Consider the following 19,947-nt stretch of genomic DNA (forward strand, 5'->3'; position numbering starts at 1 on the left):
GTCACCTTCGGAGATTTTTATGTACCGTAGTTTGTTGTCATTTCACTGGTGTGCAAAATTTTTAATCTTGACATGTTTGGTATCCATTTACTAGGTGCAACATGATCTTTTAAATTTTATAAAAAAACAAAAAACATATTTTATATTAATTATATTGTGTTTGCGTGCACTAAAATGCATTAAAAGCGTATTTTTTCCTGAAAAATGTGTGTTGTGTATAAATGGTTGTGCAAATATTATGCAACAAAAATAGCATCAACCACCATTTAATTCTCCATGGCTTCGGTTTTCCAAAAATATAAAATGTAACTTTATAGGAAAAAATTATGATTTTTAATTGTAATGTGTGAAATGTTAAAATCGGCCCTGCAGGCAAATGGTTAAAATGCGTGTGTAAAATGAAAAAAAAAAAAAAAAAGCCACAACAAACTGGTTAAAGAAGATGTAAACCCTAACCGAATTACTTAATTATTTTATTTGGTAAAGTTCTGTATATCTGTAAAAGAACTGTTGTAGCGCACGCATACCGAACTTGGCAGATCGCAGATGCGCCAATGCGCAAAGGAATGTGCGCACTCACGGGAACGCGTCCACAGTTCCTTTTGTACCCAGGCGGCATATTTAAGGGACGCACTGACCCCTGCTCAATGCTGACTCATCTTCAGCTGTTCACGGATACCCTGGATCCTGCTGTTACCCTGCTTGTTACCTGTTGCTGAACTTGGCTTTCCTTGACCCTGCTTCTGGACTCTCCTATATTACTGATTACTGGTTCCTGATCCTGTCTTCCCATTTGACCTGGCTTCTGCCTAATGCCTTGGTAGCCTGCTGCCCCACCTGCTACCGAACCCGGCTATCTTAGTGACCTCGCTTCTGTTTCCTGCTTGGCTCAACACTACCATCTGAGTGTCTGTGACTACAGTCCTGCGATCAGCTGCGACTTCCTGCCTTCCAAGAGTCGCATCCTGTGCTACAAGTTACCGGGTCTACATCTGCAGGCACTTGTGTTCCTCCTGTCCCTTGGCTTCCTCTCCCTTCCACCCTTAACGGTACCTAAGCTGGAGATACAAGGGAGGCTGACCTCATCACTTCAGACTCCGATTGGGTACGTGACAATATCAAACTATCAGAAATCTGTTTTCCCTTTTTTATACTTTGCTACATCTCAGTGCCGCTGATGGTGACAACAGTGGGCCGTTGCTTGGGTAATATGTGCCCAAACTGTTGCTTCCATCGGTGTGACAAGATGACAACATAGGGGCAAAACTGGTAGACAGGGACCGGGCGTTGTCACCATGTTAGAGGAAGTTTCTGACCAAGGACCTTCAAGCCAGAATGAAGTTTTAGTGAAAGCTGCAGAGTTAAAAAATAGTAGGGCTGTTACTGATTAAAATTTTTGTGTTCGATTAATCTATTAAAAAAAAAAAAATCTATTAATCGACTCATTTCGATTAATTATAAACGCACATACAGATCCAACTACTTTTAGCTGATCTCCTTGCATTGCAACTCTGTATTAGTCAGTGGTAAATGTGGTATACACTATATACAATCACCCAACACTAGTTAGTTTCCACAATCCATGACTTAACTTCACAGTTCACACAAATACGTTTTAAATTCAAACTGTAGCACTGACGTAAGTCATTTTTTTTCCACAGTAGCGTGACAATCCCTCCACCTCCGGTCTAACTAATCACTCTCACCTCATGGCATGGACCCCTGTGCAAACAGGTGGCCATGCAAGCGGGTATTAAAAGGGGTAACACAGACCATAAACTTCTCTCACATCTCCTTAGAACTCAGCAAGGACGCCAGGTCTTGGGTAGAAAGAAAAGATCTAACTGCTCACCGCTTAAGTATAAGATTTAATTTTTGTGTTCAAACACAAACTACTCACATAAAGATGATAAAACACAGCATGTAAAGCCGACAATTGTGTTAGTTCCATAGGGCAGCAGCGGGAGACGCCATGCGTAGCTCCTCCCCCGTACGTCTTACGTTCACTCAGAACTTCGACATCACCAGACTCCTCCCCCTTTCCATTCGTTATCAGACGGAGGCACTTGGGGAAGGGGGGAGGAGTCTAGTGATGTTGATGTCCGTGACGTCACCGGATCTCCGACGGAACTCCCTGAAGACCCGGAAACCGGCGGAGGGGAGTACCGATCAAAAGAATTTTGATTGATCAAAAAAAGTAATCAATTAAATCGGGGGAATTAATCTTTAATTTCCACAGCCCTAAAAAATACTGAAACTTACTTTTGAAATGACACTAACATGGTAAAGGAGATATATCTCGTTTACTTGTTTTCTCCATTTATAAAGCACTTAGTCTTCCTGGTCTGCACAGCGGGCTCTGAGCCTTGGCAATTCCGGGGTGTTCTGTTCCCAAGGCCTGACGCTGGTTGCAGTAAGAGCAGAATATCCCGTGGACAGCTTGTTCCTGTACATCAGCGCGATCAATCTGTACACCCAGCAATCAGCGGGAGGAAATACTAGAGATGTCTGTTAAGGGGCAAAAACGAGCAGGAGATAAAAAGCTTAAGACGCATCGAGATGTTCATCTACAACGTGCAGAGGAGTCGAATATTTTACCTACGGAGAGAACATTCTAAACCCTGCAGCCTTGAAAAATAATTCAATGCAAGGCAGACAGGAAAAAAAAATAAAAAAAGAAGTGCCGTGTCATTACCAGAATGCGTCAAATTGGGAACCCACCAGAAAGGTCAATGTTCTTTTATCTGCATCCAAACAGGGAAGAGGTAATGTAATCGAATAGCTCATGAAATAATTAGTGCTACCTATTACACATTAACCACTTAAGCCCCGGAGCATTTGGCTGCCCAAAGACCAGAGCACTTTTTGTGATTCGGCACTGCGTTGCTTTAACTAACAATTGCCGGTCGTGCGACGTGGCTCCCAAACAAAATTGACATCCCTTTTTCCCCACAAATAGAGCTTTCCTTTGGTGGCATTTGATCACCTTTGCGGTTTATTTTTGTGTGCTATAAACAAAAAAATAGCGACTATTTTGAAAATAATAAAAGAAAAAAAAACACATTATTTTTTACTTTTTGCTATAATAAATATCTCCAAAAACATAAAAAAAATTAAAATTTCCCTCAGTTTAGGCCGATACGTATTTTTCTACATATTTTTGGTAAAAAAAAAAAAAAGTCGCAATAAGCATTGATTGGTTTGCGCAAAAGTTGTAGTGTCTACAAAATAAAAGATAGTTTTACGGCATTTTTATTAACAATTTTTTATTTTTTTACTAGTAATGGCGGCGATCAGTGAATTTTATCATGACTGACATTATGGTGGACACACCGGAAAATTTTGGCACTATTTTGGGACCATTCACATTTATACATCGTTCAGTGCAATTAAAAATGCATTGATTACTGTGTAAATGTGACTGGCAGTGAAGGGGTTAACCACTAGCGGGCGCTGTAGGGGTTAAGTGTGTCCTAGGGAGTGATTCTAACTGGGGGGGTGGCTATGTGTGACATGTCACTGATCCCCGCTCCTCATTACAGGGAGCTCTGATCAGTGACAGTGTTTTTTTTTTAGCATTTCCCCTGGTCTTCCTCTCCGAGAGATGATCGCGGGTATCCTATCGGACATCGAGCCCGCGGGACCCACAATCATAGTCACGCCCTCAAACCGATTCTTAAGGAGCAAAAAAAAGAATATATATATATATATATATATATATATATATATATATATACACACACACACACACACATATACATATATACATACACACATACATACACACACTAAATTACCAAACGTATTGGGACACCTGCCTTTACACGCACATGAATGTTAATGGCATCCCAGTCTTAGTCCGTAGGGTTTAATACGGAGTTGGCCCACCCTTTGCAGCTATAACAGCTTCAACTCTTCTGAGAAGTCTGTCCACAAGGTTTACGAGTGTCTCTATGGGGGAATGTTGGACCATTCTTCAAGAAGCGCATTTGTGAGGTCAGGCACTGATGTTGGATGAGAAGGCCTGGCTGGCAGTCTCTGCTCCAATTTATCCCAAAGGCGTTCTATCGGGCTGAGGTCAGGACTGTCAAGTTCCTCCACCCCAAACCTGCTCATCCATGTCTTTATGGACCTTGCCTTGTGAACTGGTCAAAATCATTTGGTTGGGGGGGTTATGGTGTTGGGTTGTTTTTCAGGGGTTGGGCTTGGCTCCTTAGTTTCAGTGAAGGGAACTCTTAAAGCGGGAGTCCACCGGGACTCCGCGTTTTTTTTTTTTTTTTAAAAGCCAGCAGCTACAAATACTGCAGCTGCTGACTTTTAAATAGTGACACTTACCTGTCCAGCGCGCCCGCGATGTCGGCACCCGAAGCCGATCGCTCGCTCGTCTATCGGGTCCTGCCGCCGCCATCTTGGGTATGGGAATCAGGAAATGGAGCCTTTCGGCTTCATTTCCCAGTTCCCTACTGCGCATGCGCGAGCCGCGCGGCGCAATCCGGACGGCCCCCACTACCTCTGGGAGCTGTGTGTTTCCCAGCAGGCAGCGGGGCACTTGCTGAAGGGGGCGGGCGCTTGCGGAAAGGGGCGTAACGTACGCCCCTTTCAGCAGAGAGCTAGCCCGGAAGTGGGTGCAGTTACCTGGATTATCCAGGTAACTGCACCCCCCTCCCCCCTGAAAGGTGCCGATTGTGGCGCCGGAGGGGGGGGGATTCCGATGAGCGGAGGTCCATTTTAGGGTGGACCTCCGCTTTAATGCACAATTTCCTTCTCTCCAGGAAAAACCATCAGGGGCAGACTGATATTCTACAAAAAGTACAGGGATTGGACTGCTGAGAACTTGGGTGAAGTCATTTTCTCCAATGAATCCCCTTTCCAATTGTTTGGAGCATCCAGGAAAAAACCTTGCCGGAGAAGAAAAGGTGAGCTCTACCATCAGTCCTGTGTCATGCCAACAGTAAACCATCCTGAGACCATTGATGTGTGGGGTTGCTTCTCAGCCAAGGGAGTGGGCTCACTCACAATTTCATCTAAGAACACAGCTATGGATAAATAATGGTACAAAATCATTCTCCTAGAGCAACGTCTCCCAACCATCCAAGAACAGTTCCAGCATGATAGAGCACCTTGCCATAAGGCAAAAGTGATAACCAAGTGGCTTGGGGAACTAAACATCAACATTTTGGGTCCATGGCCAGGAAACCCTCCAGACCTTAATCCCATTGAGAACTCGTGGTCAATCCTCAAGAGGCGAGGGAACTCTTCTGACAAACTCCAAGCATTGATTATGCAAGAATAGGATGCCATCAGTCAGGACGTGGCCCAGAAGTTGATTGACAGCGTGCCAGGTCCAATTGCAGAGGTCTTGAAAAAGGAAGGGTCAACACTGCAAATTTTGATTCTCTGCATAAACTTAACCCCTTGCTGACCAGCGCACGACAATGTACGTCGGCACGGCTGGGAAAAGGGGCGTACAGGTAGATATATCCCCTATTTTGTAGACGCTATAACTTTTGCGCAAACCAATCAATATACGCTTAGAGGTTTTTTTTACCAAAAATATGTACAAGAATAGATATGGGCCTAAACTGAGAGACTTTTTTTTTGGGAGATATTTATTATAGCAAAAAGTAAAAAATATTGCTCTTTTTTCCAAAATAATTGCTCTTTTTTTGTTTATAGCGCAAAAAATAAAAACCGCAGAGGTGATCAAATACCACCAAAAGAAAGCTCTAATTGTGGGGAAGAAAAAAAAGGATGTAAATTTTGTTTGGGTGCAATGTCGCACGACCGCGCAATTGTCAGTTAAAGTGTCATATCGCAAAAAGTGCTCTTGTCAGGAAGGGGGTAAATCCTTCCTGGGCTAAAGTGGTTAATGTAAATTGTCAATAAAAGCCCGACTTGTGAAATGCTTGTAATTATACATAGTTACATAGTTAGTAAAGTTGAATAAAGACACCAGTCCATCCAGTTCAACCTGAGTGTCTACAATTGTCCCTATCCCTGTACATTGCAATCCCTGTATCCCTGTACACTCATTTTGGTCCCTGCCCTCAAGGAGCCCACAATCCAATGCCCCCATTTATATACTAGGGCCAATTTTTGGACAGAAGCCAATTAACCTACCTGCATGTCTTTGGATTGTGGGAGGAAACCGGAGTACCCGGAGGAAACCCACGCAGGCACAGGGAGAACATGCAAACTCCAGCACCGACAGGTAGTGTCGTGGTTGGGATTCAAACCAGCGACCAATTTTTACTGCTAGGTGAGAGCGCTACCCACTACATCACTATTATACTTCAGTATACCATAGTAACATCCAACAAAAAGATCTAAAAACACAGAAGCAGCAGACTGTGAACATTAAATTAATTTGTGTCATTCTCAAAACATTTGGCCAGGGCTGTATACATATTTTTTTATATTTTGTGAAAGTCATTTTATTTGTCCCACAAGTAACAGACCGCCGGGGCTGGAATAAAGAAAACTATTTAGCAAACGTATTCGGACACTGCTCCGAAATTATTGGGGCTTTTCCAGTAAAAGGTAGTGTCAAAGCCAAACTTTGGGAACAAAATCTAATTTTAAATGTATTCATTCCTCCATAACCAGAAAGGATATAAACCTACTTTTAGTGCACCAAATGCCTTTGCAAACCCAGATATTGCCCTGTAAAAGTGGCGGTAACATCACTGTGCATCACATTATCCTGTGCAGAGACCAAAGCTGTGGGAGGGGCCCAGCAGGCCCCACCCACTACAGACTGCCTGCAAAAAACTACAGAAGAGGACAGAGACAAGACCAGTCACCCTGCACAAGGAGAGGGGGCAGCAGTGTGCAGTCTTTACTACAGGAAAATCCTGTTTCACACTGGATTACTGCACAGATGTGGAAGAAAAACACAAAGCACATAGCTTCCAACCGTCTCTGACAGGCATGTACTGGCCATCGGGACTGCCGGGAGTTTCCCTGTGGGCCAATGGCTCAGTGGGCCACTCTGATGTAAGGGGGCTGGTGATGGGACACTCTGATCTAAGGGGGCTGGTGATGGGACACTCTGATCTAAGGGGGCTGGTGATGGGACACTCTGATCTAAGGGGGCTGGTGATGGGACACTCTGATCTAAGGGGGCTGGTGATGGGACACTCTGATCTAAGGGGGCTGGTGATGGGACACTCTGATCTAAGGGGGCTGCCGATGGGACACTCTGATCTAAGGGGGCTGCCGATGGGACACTCTGATCTAAGGGGGCTGCCGATGGGACACTCTGATCTAAGGGGGCTGCCGATGGGACACTCTGATCTAAGGGGGCTGCCGATGGGACACTCTGATCTAAGGGGGCTGCCGATGGGACACTCTGATCTAAGGGGGCTGCCGATGGGACACTCTGATCTAAGGGGGCTGCCGATGGGACACTCTGATCTAAGGGGGCTGCCGATGGGACACTCTGATCTAAGGGGGCTGCCGATGGGACACTCTGATCTAAGGGGGCTGCCGATGGGACACTCTGATCTAAGGGGGCTGCCGATGGGACACTCTGATCTAAGGGGGCTGCCGATGGGACACTCTGATCTAAGGGGGCTGCCGATGGGACACTCTGATCTAAGGGGGCTGCCGATGGGACACTCTGATCTAAGGGGGCTGCCGATGGGACACTCTGATCTAAGGGGGCTGCCGATGGGACACTCTGATCTAAGGGGGCTGCCGATGGGACACTCTGATCTAAGGGGGCTGCCGATGGGACACTCTGATCTAAGGGGGCTGCCGATGGGACACTCTGATCTAAGGGGGCTGCCGATGGGACACTCTGATCTAAGGGGGCTGCCGATGGGACACTCTGATCTAAGGGGGCTGCCGATGGGACACTCTGATGTAAGGGGGCTGCCGATGGGACACTCTGATGTAAGGGGGCTGCCGATGGGACACTCTGATGTAAGGGGGCTGGTGATGGGACACTCTGATGTAAGGGGGCTGGTGATGGGACACTCTGATGTAAGGGGGCTGGTGATGGGACACTCTGATGTAAGGGGGCTGGTGATGGGACACTCTGATGTAAGGGGGCTGGTGATGGGACACTCTGATGTAAGGGGGCTGGTGATGGGACACTCTGATGTAAGGGGGCTGGTGATGGGACACTCTGATGTAAGGGGGCTGGTGATGGGACACTCTGATGTAAGGGGGCTGGTGATGGGACACTCTGATGTAAGGGGGTGGTAAAGGGACACTCTGATGTAAGGGGGTGGTGATGGGACACTCTGATGTAAGGGGGTGGTAAAGGGACACTCTGATGTAAGGGGGTGGTGATGGGACACTCTGATGTAAGGGGGTGGTGATGAGACACTCAAAATGTAAGTGGGCCGGTCCTGATGAAGTCCAGGGCCAAATTTCTGTCCCAGTCCAGCCCTGGTCTCTGATTTCGAGGGATTGTCCCCGATTTGGAGCAATGTCCCTCATTCCTCCTCATTTGTCCCTCATTTTGGTCTGATCTATATCACACTTTTTATCTATCAAAAAGTGTTTTTTCAGCACTAAACCTTTAATCTTATTTCTAAATTGCTGCATTTGTAAATTCCAAAAGCTAATATAAAGGAATAGTAGTGGTAAAAAAGCACTTGTGGGTTTAACCAATCTTGTTTTTTTTGTACCGCCAGCAAAAGTCCGATGAAGCATACACACGGTCGGAATGTCCAACCAAAAGCAGACATCAGACTTTTTTGCTGGCGGAATTTCCGAACCGTGTGTACGAGGCATAAGAGCCTCGTACAGTCAAGCTCCGATGAGGAGGGATGGGGGCATGTCATACTGGCGCTGTGTGTGTCTTATGGATGCACACAGCCTGGCTCAGGAGTATATCCGCACGGGTTACCCCATAGCACATGGCGTGCCAAGGGGTCACACAGAGGAAGAAGGAGCGGACACTACTGGCAAGAAACTGCCAAAGAGGAGATAAGGACCACTCTAATATCATCTGCACAAAGCAGGTAAGTATAACCTCTTTTTTTATATTTTATTTAAAAAAAACAAAAAAAAAAAAACAATGCTTTGAATATCGCTTTAAAGTAGAAATAAATAATCTAAACCTTATTCATGCAATTTTATCTCTTGAATGGTCTTACATTGTAAAGAGATTGTCAGCTCGTCGTCTATTGCCAAGGACTGTGCGCACATTTTTCTGATCCTCCTTCCTAGAGCCAATTCCACTCAAAAAGTAAAGTGTGATTCAGCCACTATTTGCTTGCACAGATTTGCTTACACCAACACATTGGCTCATGGTTCTTGCCTCTAGCTTGTTGAAGGAGACAACAATGCCATGGAGTTGGGATACTGCAAAGCATTGTTGCCACTCTATGGCAGGACATCACTTACTGGCAGGATATCCAGATAGAAGGTTATATGTTAGTTTCTATGTCCCCGTTGGGAAGATTCACTCTCTTTACTGGTCTCAGTGACCACTGTCAGCCAAATAGTGATGAAAATCCAAAAGTTTACAGTCTTCAGAACAGGGGGGGGGGGGGAAAATAAAAAATAAATAAAAATGCATCGAGCGGGGACCCCGTTCCGGTAACAAAGAAGGAAATTTGCCTCGCTCTGGAGAGATTTCTTCACTTCCTGTTGTGTCGAAGAAAAGTGAAAGGAAATCTCCCCTATGGGAATTACACAGAAAAAAAAAGAAAAGTAAAAAACTGACATTTTTAATTCTTCCCTACACTATCCAAAACTAAATACAGTGCCTTGAAAAAGTATTTATGCCCCTTGAAATGTTCTACATTTTGTCATGTTACAACCAAAAACTTAAATGTATTTTATTGGGATTTTATGTGATAGAACAGCACAAAGTGCACATCATTGTGAAGTGGAAGGAAAACGATAAAATGGTTTTCATTTTTTTTTTATAAATATGTGAAAAGTGTGGGGTGCATTTGTATTCAGCCTTCCTGAGTCAATACTTTGTAGAACCTCCTTTCTCTGCAATGACAGCTGCAAGTCTTTTTTTTGGGGGATGTTTCTACCAGCTTTATACATCTAGAGAGATAATTTTTGCCCATTCTTCCTTGCAAAATATCTCAAGTTCTGTCAGATTGGATGGAGAGCGTCTGCGAAAAGCAATTTTCAAGTCTTGCCACAGATTCTCAATTGGATTTAGGTCTGGACATTGACTGGGCCATTCTAACACATGAATATGCTTTGATCTAAACCATTACATTGTAGCTCTGGCTGTATGTTTAGGGTCATTGTCCTGCTGGAAGGTGAATCTCTGCCCCAGTCGCAAGTCTTCTGCAGACTCTAACAGGTTTTCTTCTAAGATTTCCCTGTATTTGGCTCCATCCATCTTCCCATCAACTCTGACCAGCTTCCCTGTCCCTGATGAAGAAAAGCATCCCCATAACATGATGCCGCCACCACCATGTTTCACGGTGGGGATGGTGTGTTCAGGGTGATGTGCAGCGTTAGTTTTCCGTCACACATAGCGTTTTGCTTTTAGGCTAAAAAGTTCAATTTTGGTCTCATCTGACCAGAGCACCTTCTTCCACATGTTTTCTGTGTCCCCCACATGGCTTCTCACAAACTGCAAACAGGACTTCTTATGGCTTTCTTTCAACAATGACTTTCTTCTTGCCACTCTTCCATAAAGGCTAGATTTGTGGAGTGCACGACTAATGCCGTGTACACACGACCGGACTTTCTGGCAGACTAGGTCCGACGATCTTCCCGACGGACTTTCCGAATGGACTTGGCCACACACAATCACACCAAAGTCCGACGGATTTGACCGTGATGACGTACGACCGGACTATAATAAGGAAGTTCATAGCCAGTAGCCAGCAGCTGCCCTAGCGTCGGTTTTCGCCCGTCGGACTAGCATACAGACGAGCGGATTTTTCGACCGGACTCGAGTCCGTCGGAAAGATTTGAAACATGTTATAAATCAAAAGAGAGTCTGATTTTTCGACAGCAAAGGTCCGATGAAGCCCACACACTATCAAATTGTCCGATGGATTTGTTCCATAGGACCTTTTCCGTCGAAAAGTCCGGCTGTGTGTACATGATCTCTGTAACTCCTCCAGAGTTACCATGGGTCTCTTGGCTGCTTCTCTGATGAATGCTCTCCTTGCCCGGCCTGTCAGTTTAGGTGGACAGCCACGTCTTGTAAGTTTTGTAGTTGTGCCATACCCTTTCCATTGTCGGATGATGGATTGAACAGTGCTCTGTGAGATGTTGAAAGCTTGGTATATATATATATATTTTTTTTTAGAACCTACCCCTGATTTAAACTTTACCACAACTTTATCCCTTAACTGTCTGATGTGTTCCTTGGCCTTCATGATGCCGTTTGTTCACTAAGGTTCTCTAATAAACCCCTGAGGGCTTCACAGAACAGATTTATTTTATACTGAGATTAAATTACACACAGGTGGACTCTATTTTCTTATTAGGCGACTTCTGGAGGTAATTGGTTCCACTAAGTTTTAGTTATCAGAGTAAAGGTGGCATCAGAGTAAAGGGGGCTGAATTCATGCATGCCAAACTTTTCAGATATTCATTTGTAAAAAATGTGGAAAACCATTTATATAATTATCTTTCCACTTCACAATTATGCGCCACTTTGTGTTGGTCTATCACATAAAATCACAATAAAAATACATTTAAGTTTTGGGTTGTAACACGACAAAATGTGGAAAATGTCAAGGGGTATGAATACTTTTTCAAGGCACTGTAAAAGCTTGGCCATACATACCATTTAATTTAAGATTTAGAGTTTATATAAACTTTAAAATGGGGCAACTATAAATCTTGCATGAATAAGCTTAAGACATGGAGAATACATATTCAGATTCTTCCACAAGCACATACAAGACTGGTACTCTACAAGCATGGCAGTATTGGGAGAGAGTTTTACCCATGAATAGCACAGAATGGAAGTCACACAGGGATCCCGGTAATCTCTCTGGAGACCTAGCTGTCACTTCCTCCATTTTCGCTCGTGTAAGTAAAGCTCCCAGCAGGAAACATACTGGTAATTTTCCACTTTCAGCCGCCGAACCACAAATACACTATCAGGAGGTCTGTGGTTAAAGGGCAACTCCTCACAGCAAGTGAAATCACAGTCAGTGGCTAATGAAAGTCAGGGGTCATCTGGCATGGTTTTTTGGGTTGATCCAGATCCTGCAGGGTTTGTGTTTGCTCTTTAAGCTCCGCATGTGGCTACACGAGTTCACACACACACACACACACACTTTTACGTAAAGTCATCCTCCTGAACATGGCCAACCAAGCAACACTGCATTTCTGATCACAGATCTTTCATTTCTTTTTATAGTAGCAGACTATTTTTCTTTCTTTCCTGGTATTTTAAAAATCTCGCTTTGCCATGTATAGTAACATAGAAAGCTAAAAGAGCACTGACTTATTGGAAAATATGGGGTGTTTAAAAATAGCAATTACTTGAAACTGGACAGTCCTGAAAACCAGACAAATTATTAAAAGTCAAAAAAAGCTGGCAAAACTGGCAATTATTAAAAAAAAGCCCTCCCCAGCCACTGCCACAGATTACCTGTGTAATATAGAACAAATGCCCTTACTGCCCAGCTCATCGTATACTGGTGTATTGTATACAGCGTGTTCCAATTCCATGACTCCCCCATAGGGTGGATAGCGGGGGATTAGCCTCAGGAAGCCATTTATGCCCTCTGTCTTGGTAGGAGGCCTCCATGGTCCTCTGTCATGGCCCTGTCACTTCATGGCAGGAGGAATCCACACCCCTTTGTCTTGGCAGGAGGCGCCCACGCCACCCTCGTCTTGGCAGGAGGCGCCCACGCCACCCTCGTCTTGGCAGGAGGCGCCCACGCCACCCTCGTCTTGGCAGGAGGCGCCCACGCCACCCTCGTCTTGGCAGGAGGCGCCCACGCCACCCTCGTCTTGGCAGGAGGCGCCCACGCCACCCTCATCTTAGTAGATTCCCCGTAGGGATGCATTTCTCCACTCACTATGGCCCCATGAAGTTGTGTGCACTGCTTTGGCTACTATTACGCCTTTGCTTTTGTGTATGATTTACAAATATATGTACATGTTGCAGCTGTATTAGATGATTACATATGCCGAATCGGTTTTACAGGGTCACTATAGAAATAAAATATCCTCAGTCAAGTAAATCGCTCTTTCTTAGGGTGGCTACTAAAGGCATAAGTGGTGCTTTTCCACGACATGCTGTTGAGATATAAAATCAGCTGATCTCTACTGAACAGAAGGATCAGAATTCAGACTCAATGATGCTCCCTTTTAGCAGAGATCACATGACCAACAGCCATATGTTTTATATGACCAACAAGAGGGGAAGCTTGGAGCAGCAATACAGGAAAGGCATGAACCTTTACAAATAGAACGTTTGTAGAGGTCCACTGGATCTCTCCGAAAACGTTAGCTGCCTCGGTGCAACTAACGTGGAACAAGCATGTGGCAAGTGAGGTTACATTTTCCTGATCCATATACTTATTCTGTGTTAATGACTTCAAAATAATAAAAAGTCATAGGACCAGCCTGACAGAAAGGCCATATATGTTAGACATGTGCACTGACAAAAAAAATGTGTTCGTTTTCCTTTTTCAGAAATTAAAAAATCCGAAAAATCTGAAGAAAAAAAAAAAAAAAAATCAAAAAAATCTGTAAAATTCTAAATAACTTAATCATAGGTATTGGAATTTCCATTCAAGTTTGGCTGTTTGTGAACGTAACGAATACAAATGATATGAAGTTAAGAATTATCCAAAATAACGAATGCCACATCTAAACAAATGGAATGGAATAAAAAATAATAATAATAAAAATGTTTTATTATTATTAGATCGTTACATTCTATTAGTTTAGATGCGGCATTCATTATTTCAGATAATTCGTAACTTCGGATAAATTTATATTCGTTACGTTCGACAGCCAAATTTGAAAGGAAATTCCAATAATAAATAACTATTTAAATTATAGGTATTAGAATTTCCTTTCAAATTTGGCTGCCGAACGTAACGAATATAAATTTATCTGAAGTTACGAATTATCCGAATTAACGAATGCTGCATGAAAACAAATGGAATGGAACAAATTTATAATAAATAATAATAAGGTATTATTATTATTTATTATTAGATCGTTACGTTCCATTCGTTTAGATGTGGCATTCATTATTTCAGATAATTCGTAACTTCGGATAAATTCGTACTCGTTATGTTCACAAACAGCCAAATTTGAAAGGAAATTCCAATGCCTATAATTTAATAGTTATTATTTTGAATTTTACTGATTTTTCTAACTATTAAATTATAGGCATTGGAATTTCCTTTCGAATTTGGCTGTTTGTGAACATAAAAAGTATGAATTTATCCGAAATTCCAATACCTATCATTTAAATAGTTATTTATTATTTCAAACTTCACTGATTTTCTAACTATAAAATTATAGGTATTGGAATTTCCTTTCATATTTTGTGAACATAACGAGTACAAACTTATCCGAATTAACAAATGTCGCATCTAAACAAATGGAATGGAACAAATTAATAATAAATAAAAAGGTTTTATTATTATTATTAGATCATTACGTTCCATTCGTTTAGATGTGGCATTCGTTATTTCAGATTCCAGATCGTAACTTTGGATAAATTCGTACTTGTTATCTTCACAAACAGCCACATTTGAAAGGAAATTTCAATACCTATAACAGTTAGTTATTATTTTAAATTTGACCGATTTTCCTCTTTTTTTTTTTTTATTTTAAAAAATTTTAATTTCCGAAAATCCGTAATTCGAGCAAAAATGGGAAATTCAGAAATTTGGTAATTACAAATTTGGAAATTTGAGAATTCGTAATTAACGAATTTTTCTAAATTTGTTAAAGAAAAAGAATTCGAAACTAAACGAATTGCACATGTCTAATGTCTGTACATTCTCATTGTATCCAACACTAACAAAAAAAATTGGTGCTGCTATCAGAAGAAAACCAAATTTTCTTATAAAGGAAAAAACCCTGTGTATAATATTTCAAGACATTCCAGACTTGTAATACAATCTCGTTCTATTCCACACTTAAACGGTGCCCTGGTGTACCGTACCTCCATCAGTGTGCGCAGGGATTCCACATACGACTGTTCAGTATCAAGCAGAGTCAGGAAGACATGCTTCCTCATATCCTGCAAAGAAAAATAAATAAATAAATGAATGCCATGGTCAGAGAGACATGATGGGAAAACATGATTCAGACAATTAAGCAGCTCACCTGCTTTCAGTAATAGCACTACAGTTTATTGATAAATAAAAGCACCATCTCAGGATCATTCCACCCAACGCCAGCCACAAATGTTACAATTGTTATTTTATTGAGTTGAGATAACATTTTGTCTTTTAATTGCCTTCATTACAACAAAACAGATTACCCCACATATTATCAAAGAATCATTCAGCTCACGCACATTACAGTTGCAAATCAAAACTATACAATAAAGCAGTGCTTCCAATTCACAGTACACAGCAACTTTATTAGGGTGCTTTCACACTGCTCCCTTAAAGGAAGGAAAAAACATGTTAAAAAAACGCATATGCCTTTTTTGATTAATTTCTGACACTTTTTCTGGTTGACATAGACATGCGACTCAAAAATAATAAAACACAGGGCCCTTATACGTTAAAATAGCTCCACCAATTCATCATTAATGATCTAAGCCTAGGAAGATTTCTTACCCCCCTTCATGACCAGGGCATGTTTTGCTATTTGGCATGACACTTTAACTGGTAACTGCATGGTCATGCAACGCTGTACCCAAATTAAATTGACAGTATATCATTTTCTTCACACAAGCAGGAGCTCTCTTTTTCACCACTGAGTTTTATTTATTTTTATTATATAAACAACGACCAAACATAAAAAATATATAATATATAATATATATATATATATATATATATATATATATATATACACACACACACACACACACACATATATATTTATTTATATTTATTTATTTCTGCTATAAAACATATCCAAGAAAAAAAAAATATATAATTTTTTTTTTAAACAAATCAAATTTCTTTATACATTTTGACCAAAATGTATTCTGCTCCATGCAATAAGTGTATATGGATTGGTTCGCATGAACGTTATAGTGTCTACAAATGATGGCATATACAGTACACTGGAATTTATATTTATTTTTTTAAATATTAGTAACGGCAGCCATCAGCTTCAGATTTCCATAGACAAAAATGAAGAAGGGTAGTTATGGCGCTCTCCTGTTTTTATATCTACTAGGTGTCTGCAATAGTCTCGCCTTATTTTTAAATTATCCACTAGTAGCTGACATGTGAAAAAAATGATGAAAATAAAAATAAAAATCCTTATGTGCAGTTTTACAACCAACAGTATAAACCGTGCTTAAAAATATATGTAACAAAAATGCTATTTGGATTGAATTACTATATGCTGATGTGCAATTACAATATACATCCTATAGAAGTACTTTTGTGCGTTTTTTTTCTAAAGTGCGTTTTTTCTAATCACATGATGAGTAAAGTGCTTAGTGCCTAAAATAGTGCCACAGCTTCAATAGGTGCAATAAAGTGCTACGTGCTAATGTAAATACATAAGTACAGTGCTTTGTATTCAATAAATAAATAAAAAGTCGCTACCAGAAAAAATTACAACAAATAAAATAAAAAATCGCTATAGGAAAATTTTTTTTTTTTTTAAATATTAGTAACGGCAGCCATCAGCTTCAGATTTCCGCCACACTAACCGACGCTGGTTTGGGAATCGACATCCCCAGTGACACTAATACAGAGATCAGTGATAATGATATACACTGTCACTGTACTAATTACACAGACTGGTAGAGGGTAACATCTAGGGACAATCCAAGGGTTAGCTGTGCATCTAACAATGTATAATGTGGGCTGATTTTACTAATCGATGTGGCCGATTTTTCTCCCTGCTTTGCAGGGATAAAAAGAAAAACAAAGAAAAAAAAAAAAACAGACATATTTCTGCTGCGTATACAGAGCCCTGCTGTGTTGGTAATATACACAGGGCTCTGTACTGTGATTCGCTAAGGGTAAGCCAGTAGGTCCCGACCATAAATTATTGGCTGTGACCTGCTGACCGACTTGTGCTCTACTGAATCACAGCACAGATGGGGCAGCGCACCCCCTACCCAGAATGCCAGATCAAGTACATGTATATCTGCATGGGGTGGTCCGCTAGTGGTTAAAAAGCTATCATTGAGCCCCACCCCAGTGAATCTGCCTAGGCAGAGATGACGTCATCAGTGTGTTGCAGGCAGGAGGGAACATTTCCTAAAGCCCCATACACACTATCAGATTTCCTGCTGACTTTTTCCCTTCAGATTTACCAAAACCATATAATATGAGGTCAAACCTTAGGCGTTTCAATGTGTATGCAATCAGGCAGGCCCTTCACTACATGGTTTTGGTAAATCTGAAGACAAAAATCTGTAGAAAAAACTTCCGATTACTGTAAAGCATCACTAAGTGGAGATTCAGACAAATTACTGTTTTGACAACACCGGTAACCGTATAAAATCCGGTACACAATATTTTGAGCAGACATGGTTAGTCCCCCCAATACTAACCAACAAAATGGCTGCCTCTGAGGCAGTGACAACTTTTTCCTCCTTAGCCGCTGTTCTGTCAAAACAGCAAAGTGTTTGTGTACCGGAGTGTACGCATTTGCCGCTGTTGTCTCAAAACAGCAATTCAACTAAAGCTCTAACTACTGATGCTTTACAGAGGTGGTCTCCAAACGGTGGCCAGGGGGCCAGATGTGGCCCTTTGCTTGCTTTTATCCGGCCCTTGAGTACTATTGCTCTTCCACAAACAGGGGGATATTCCTCAGACTGACCCCAACAATGGGACACAATTTCTTTCACAGACACCAATGATAGGGCACTATTCCATCTCATTAAACCAACAATCAGGACGATTCCTACCCACAGACACCAATAAGGGGGCAGAATTCCATCCCACAGACGCCAATGGGGGGGGGGCATAAGTCCTGCCCACAGACGCCAATTGGGGGGGACAGCATTTCTTCCCACAGATGCCAATGGGGGGGGTACAATTCCTTCCCACAGATGCCAATGGGGGGAGGGCATAATTCCTTCCCACAGATGCCAATGGGGGGGACATAATTCCTTCCCACAGATGCCAATGGGGGGGACATAATTCCTTCCCACAGATGCCAATGGAGGGTGGGGGCATAATTCCTTCCCACAGATGCCAATAGGGGGGCATAATTCCTTCCCACAGATGCCAATAGGGGGGGCATAATTCCTTCCCACAGATGCCAATTTGGGGGCATAATTCCTTCCCACAGATGCCAATGGGGGGGGGCATAATTCCTTCCCACATATGCTACTGGGGGGGGCATAATTCCTTCCCACATATGCCACTGGGGGGGGAATAATTTCTTCCCACAGACACCATGGAAGGGGGGCAGCATTCCTTCCCACAGACGCCAACGAGGGGGGCAGCATTCCTTCCCACAGACGCCAACGAGGGGGGCAGCATTCCTTCCCACTGACGCCAACGAGGGGGGCAGCATTCCTTCCCACATATGCCAACGAGGGGGGCAGCATTCCTTCCCACAGACACCAACGAGGGGGGCAGCATTCTTTCCCACAGGCGCCAACGAGGGGGGCAGAATTCCTTCCCACAGACGCCAATGAGGGGGGCAGCATTCCTTCCCACAGACGCCAATGAAGGGGGCAGCATTCCTTCCCACAGACGCCAATGAGGGGGGCAGCATTCCTTCCCACAGATGCCAGTGAGGGGGGCAGCATTCCTTCCCACAGACGCCAGTGAGGGGGGCAGCATTCCTTCCCACAGACGCCAATGAGGGGGGCAGCATTCCTTCCCACAGACGCCAATGAGGGGGGCAGCATTCCTTCCCACAGACGCCAATGAGGGGGGCAGCATTCTTTCCCACAGACGCCAATGAGGGGGGCAGCATTCCTTCCCACAGACGCCAATGAGGGGGGCAGCATTCCTTCCCACAGACGCCAATGAGGGGGGCAGCATTCCTTCCCACAGACGCCAATGAGGGGGGCAGCATTGCTTCCCACAGATGCCAATGAGGGGGGCAGCATTGCTTCCCACATACGCCAATGAGGGGGGCAGCATTGCTTCCCACAGATGCCAATGAGGGGGGCAGCATTGCTTCCCACATACGCCAATGAGGGGGGCAGCATTCTTTCCCACAGACGCCAATGAGGGGGGCAGCATTCCTTCCCACAGACGTGAATGAGGGGGGCAGCATTCCTTCCCACAGATACCGCCTCTCTCATTGACCCCAAAGCATTTTCTACTCGCAATGGCCACAGTGTGGCCCCCAGAAAGCCTGAAGGGCAGTAAACTGGCTTTTTGTTTAGAAAGTAAGGAAGTAATAAATACCTGGAAGGGTTTCAATTACACATGACTTTGCACGCATGTACTGAGCATGAAAAAAATACATTGAATGCTTGGCCTTCTTAAAACCCTTTCAAACAGTCACATGACCATCCTATTTAGCCATTATCACCCGCACGGGTGCCCAATATAGGGCAACTACTGCAACATGTGACAGCTGCAACAGGGATGAGAAATTTCTGGGCAAGATTTAGGTCACAGGTAACTGGACCCCTATTTTGTCTGCACAACCTCTGTAAGCTGCCAGAAAGCCCTGCAATAATTCAGCTCTGTACCCATTCACTCACAGATACGGGGCGCACGGTGCTGAGAAGGTCGTCAGTCAACATTAAACTGCTGGGTTTACAGAAAATATAAAAAAGGATGGCGACTATAAACTGATCTCCATGGTAACTCTCCTGACTCATCGCCTCCGGCACGTGGAGCATACATCAAGCCATCAACATACAAGCGCGCCCGCTATCAACATGAATGAGGCGACTCAAAAGGG

General features: G+C 43.2%; 1 protein-coding gene across 2 annotated transcripts in view; it reads right to left on the minus strand.

Moving 5' to 3' along the window:
* ARHGEF17 (Rho guanine nucleotide exchange factor 17) overlaps positions 1 to 19,947 on the minus strand; it is a 363,821-nt gene that overhangs the window by 125,359 nt on the left and 218,515 nt on the right. For both annotated transcript variants that reach the window (XM_077451476.1, XM_077451475.1), the window contains exon 3: positions 15,092 to 15,169. In XM_077451476.1, the coding sequence (XP_077307602.1) occupies positions 15,092 to 15,169 (78 nt within the window). The remainder of the gene's footprint in view (positions 1 to 15,091; positions 15,170 to 19,947) is intronic.

Source organism: Lithobates pipiens, unplaced genomic scaffold (assembly GCF_037356315.1).
Source record: "Lithobates pipiens isolate NorthernLeopardFrog02 unplaced genomic scaffold, aLitPip1_a1.2 Scaffold_23, whole genome shotgun sequence".
Lineage (NCBI taxonomy): Eukaryota > Metazoa > Chordata > Amphibia > Anura > Ranidae > Lithobates > Lithobates pipiens.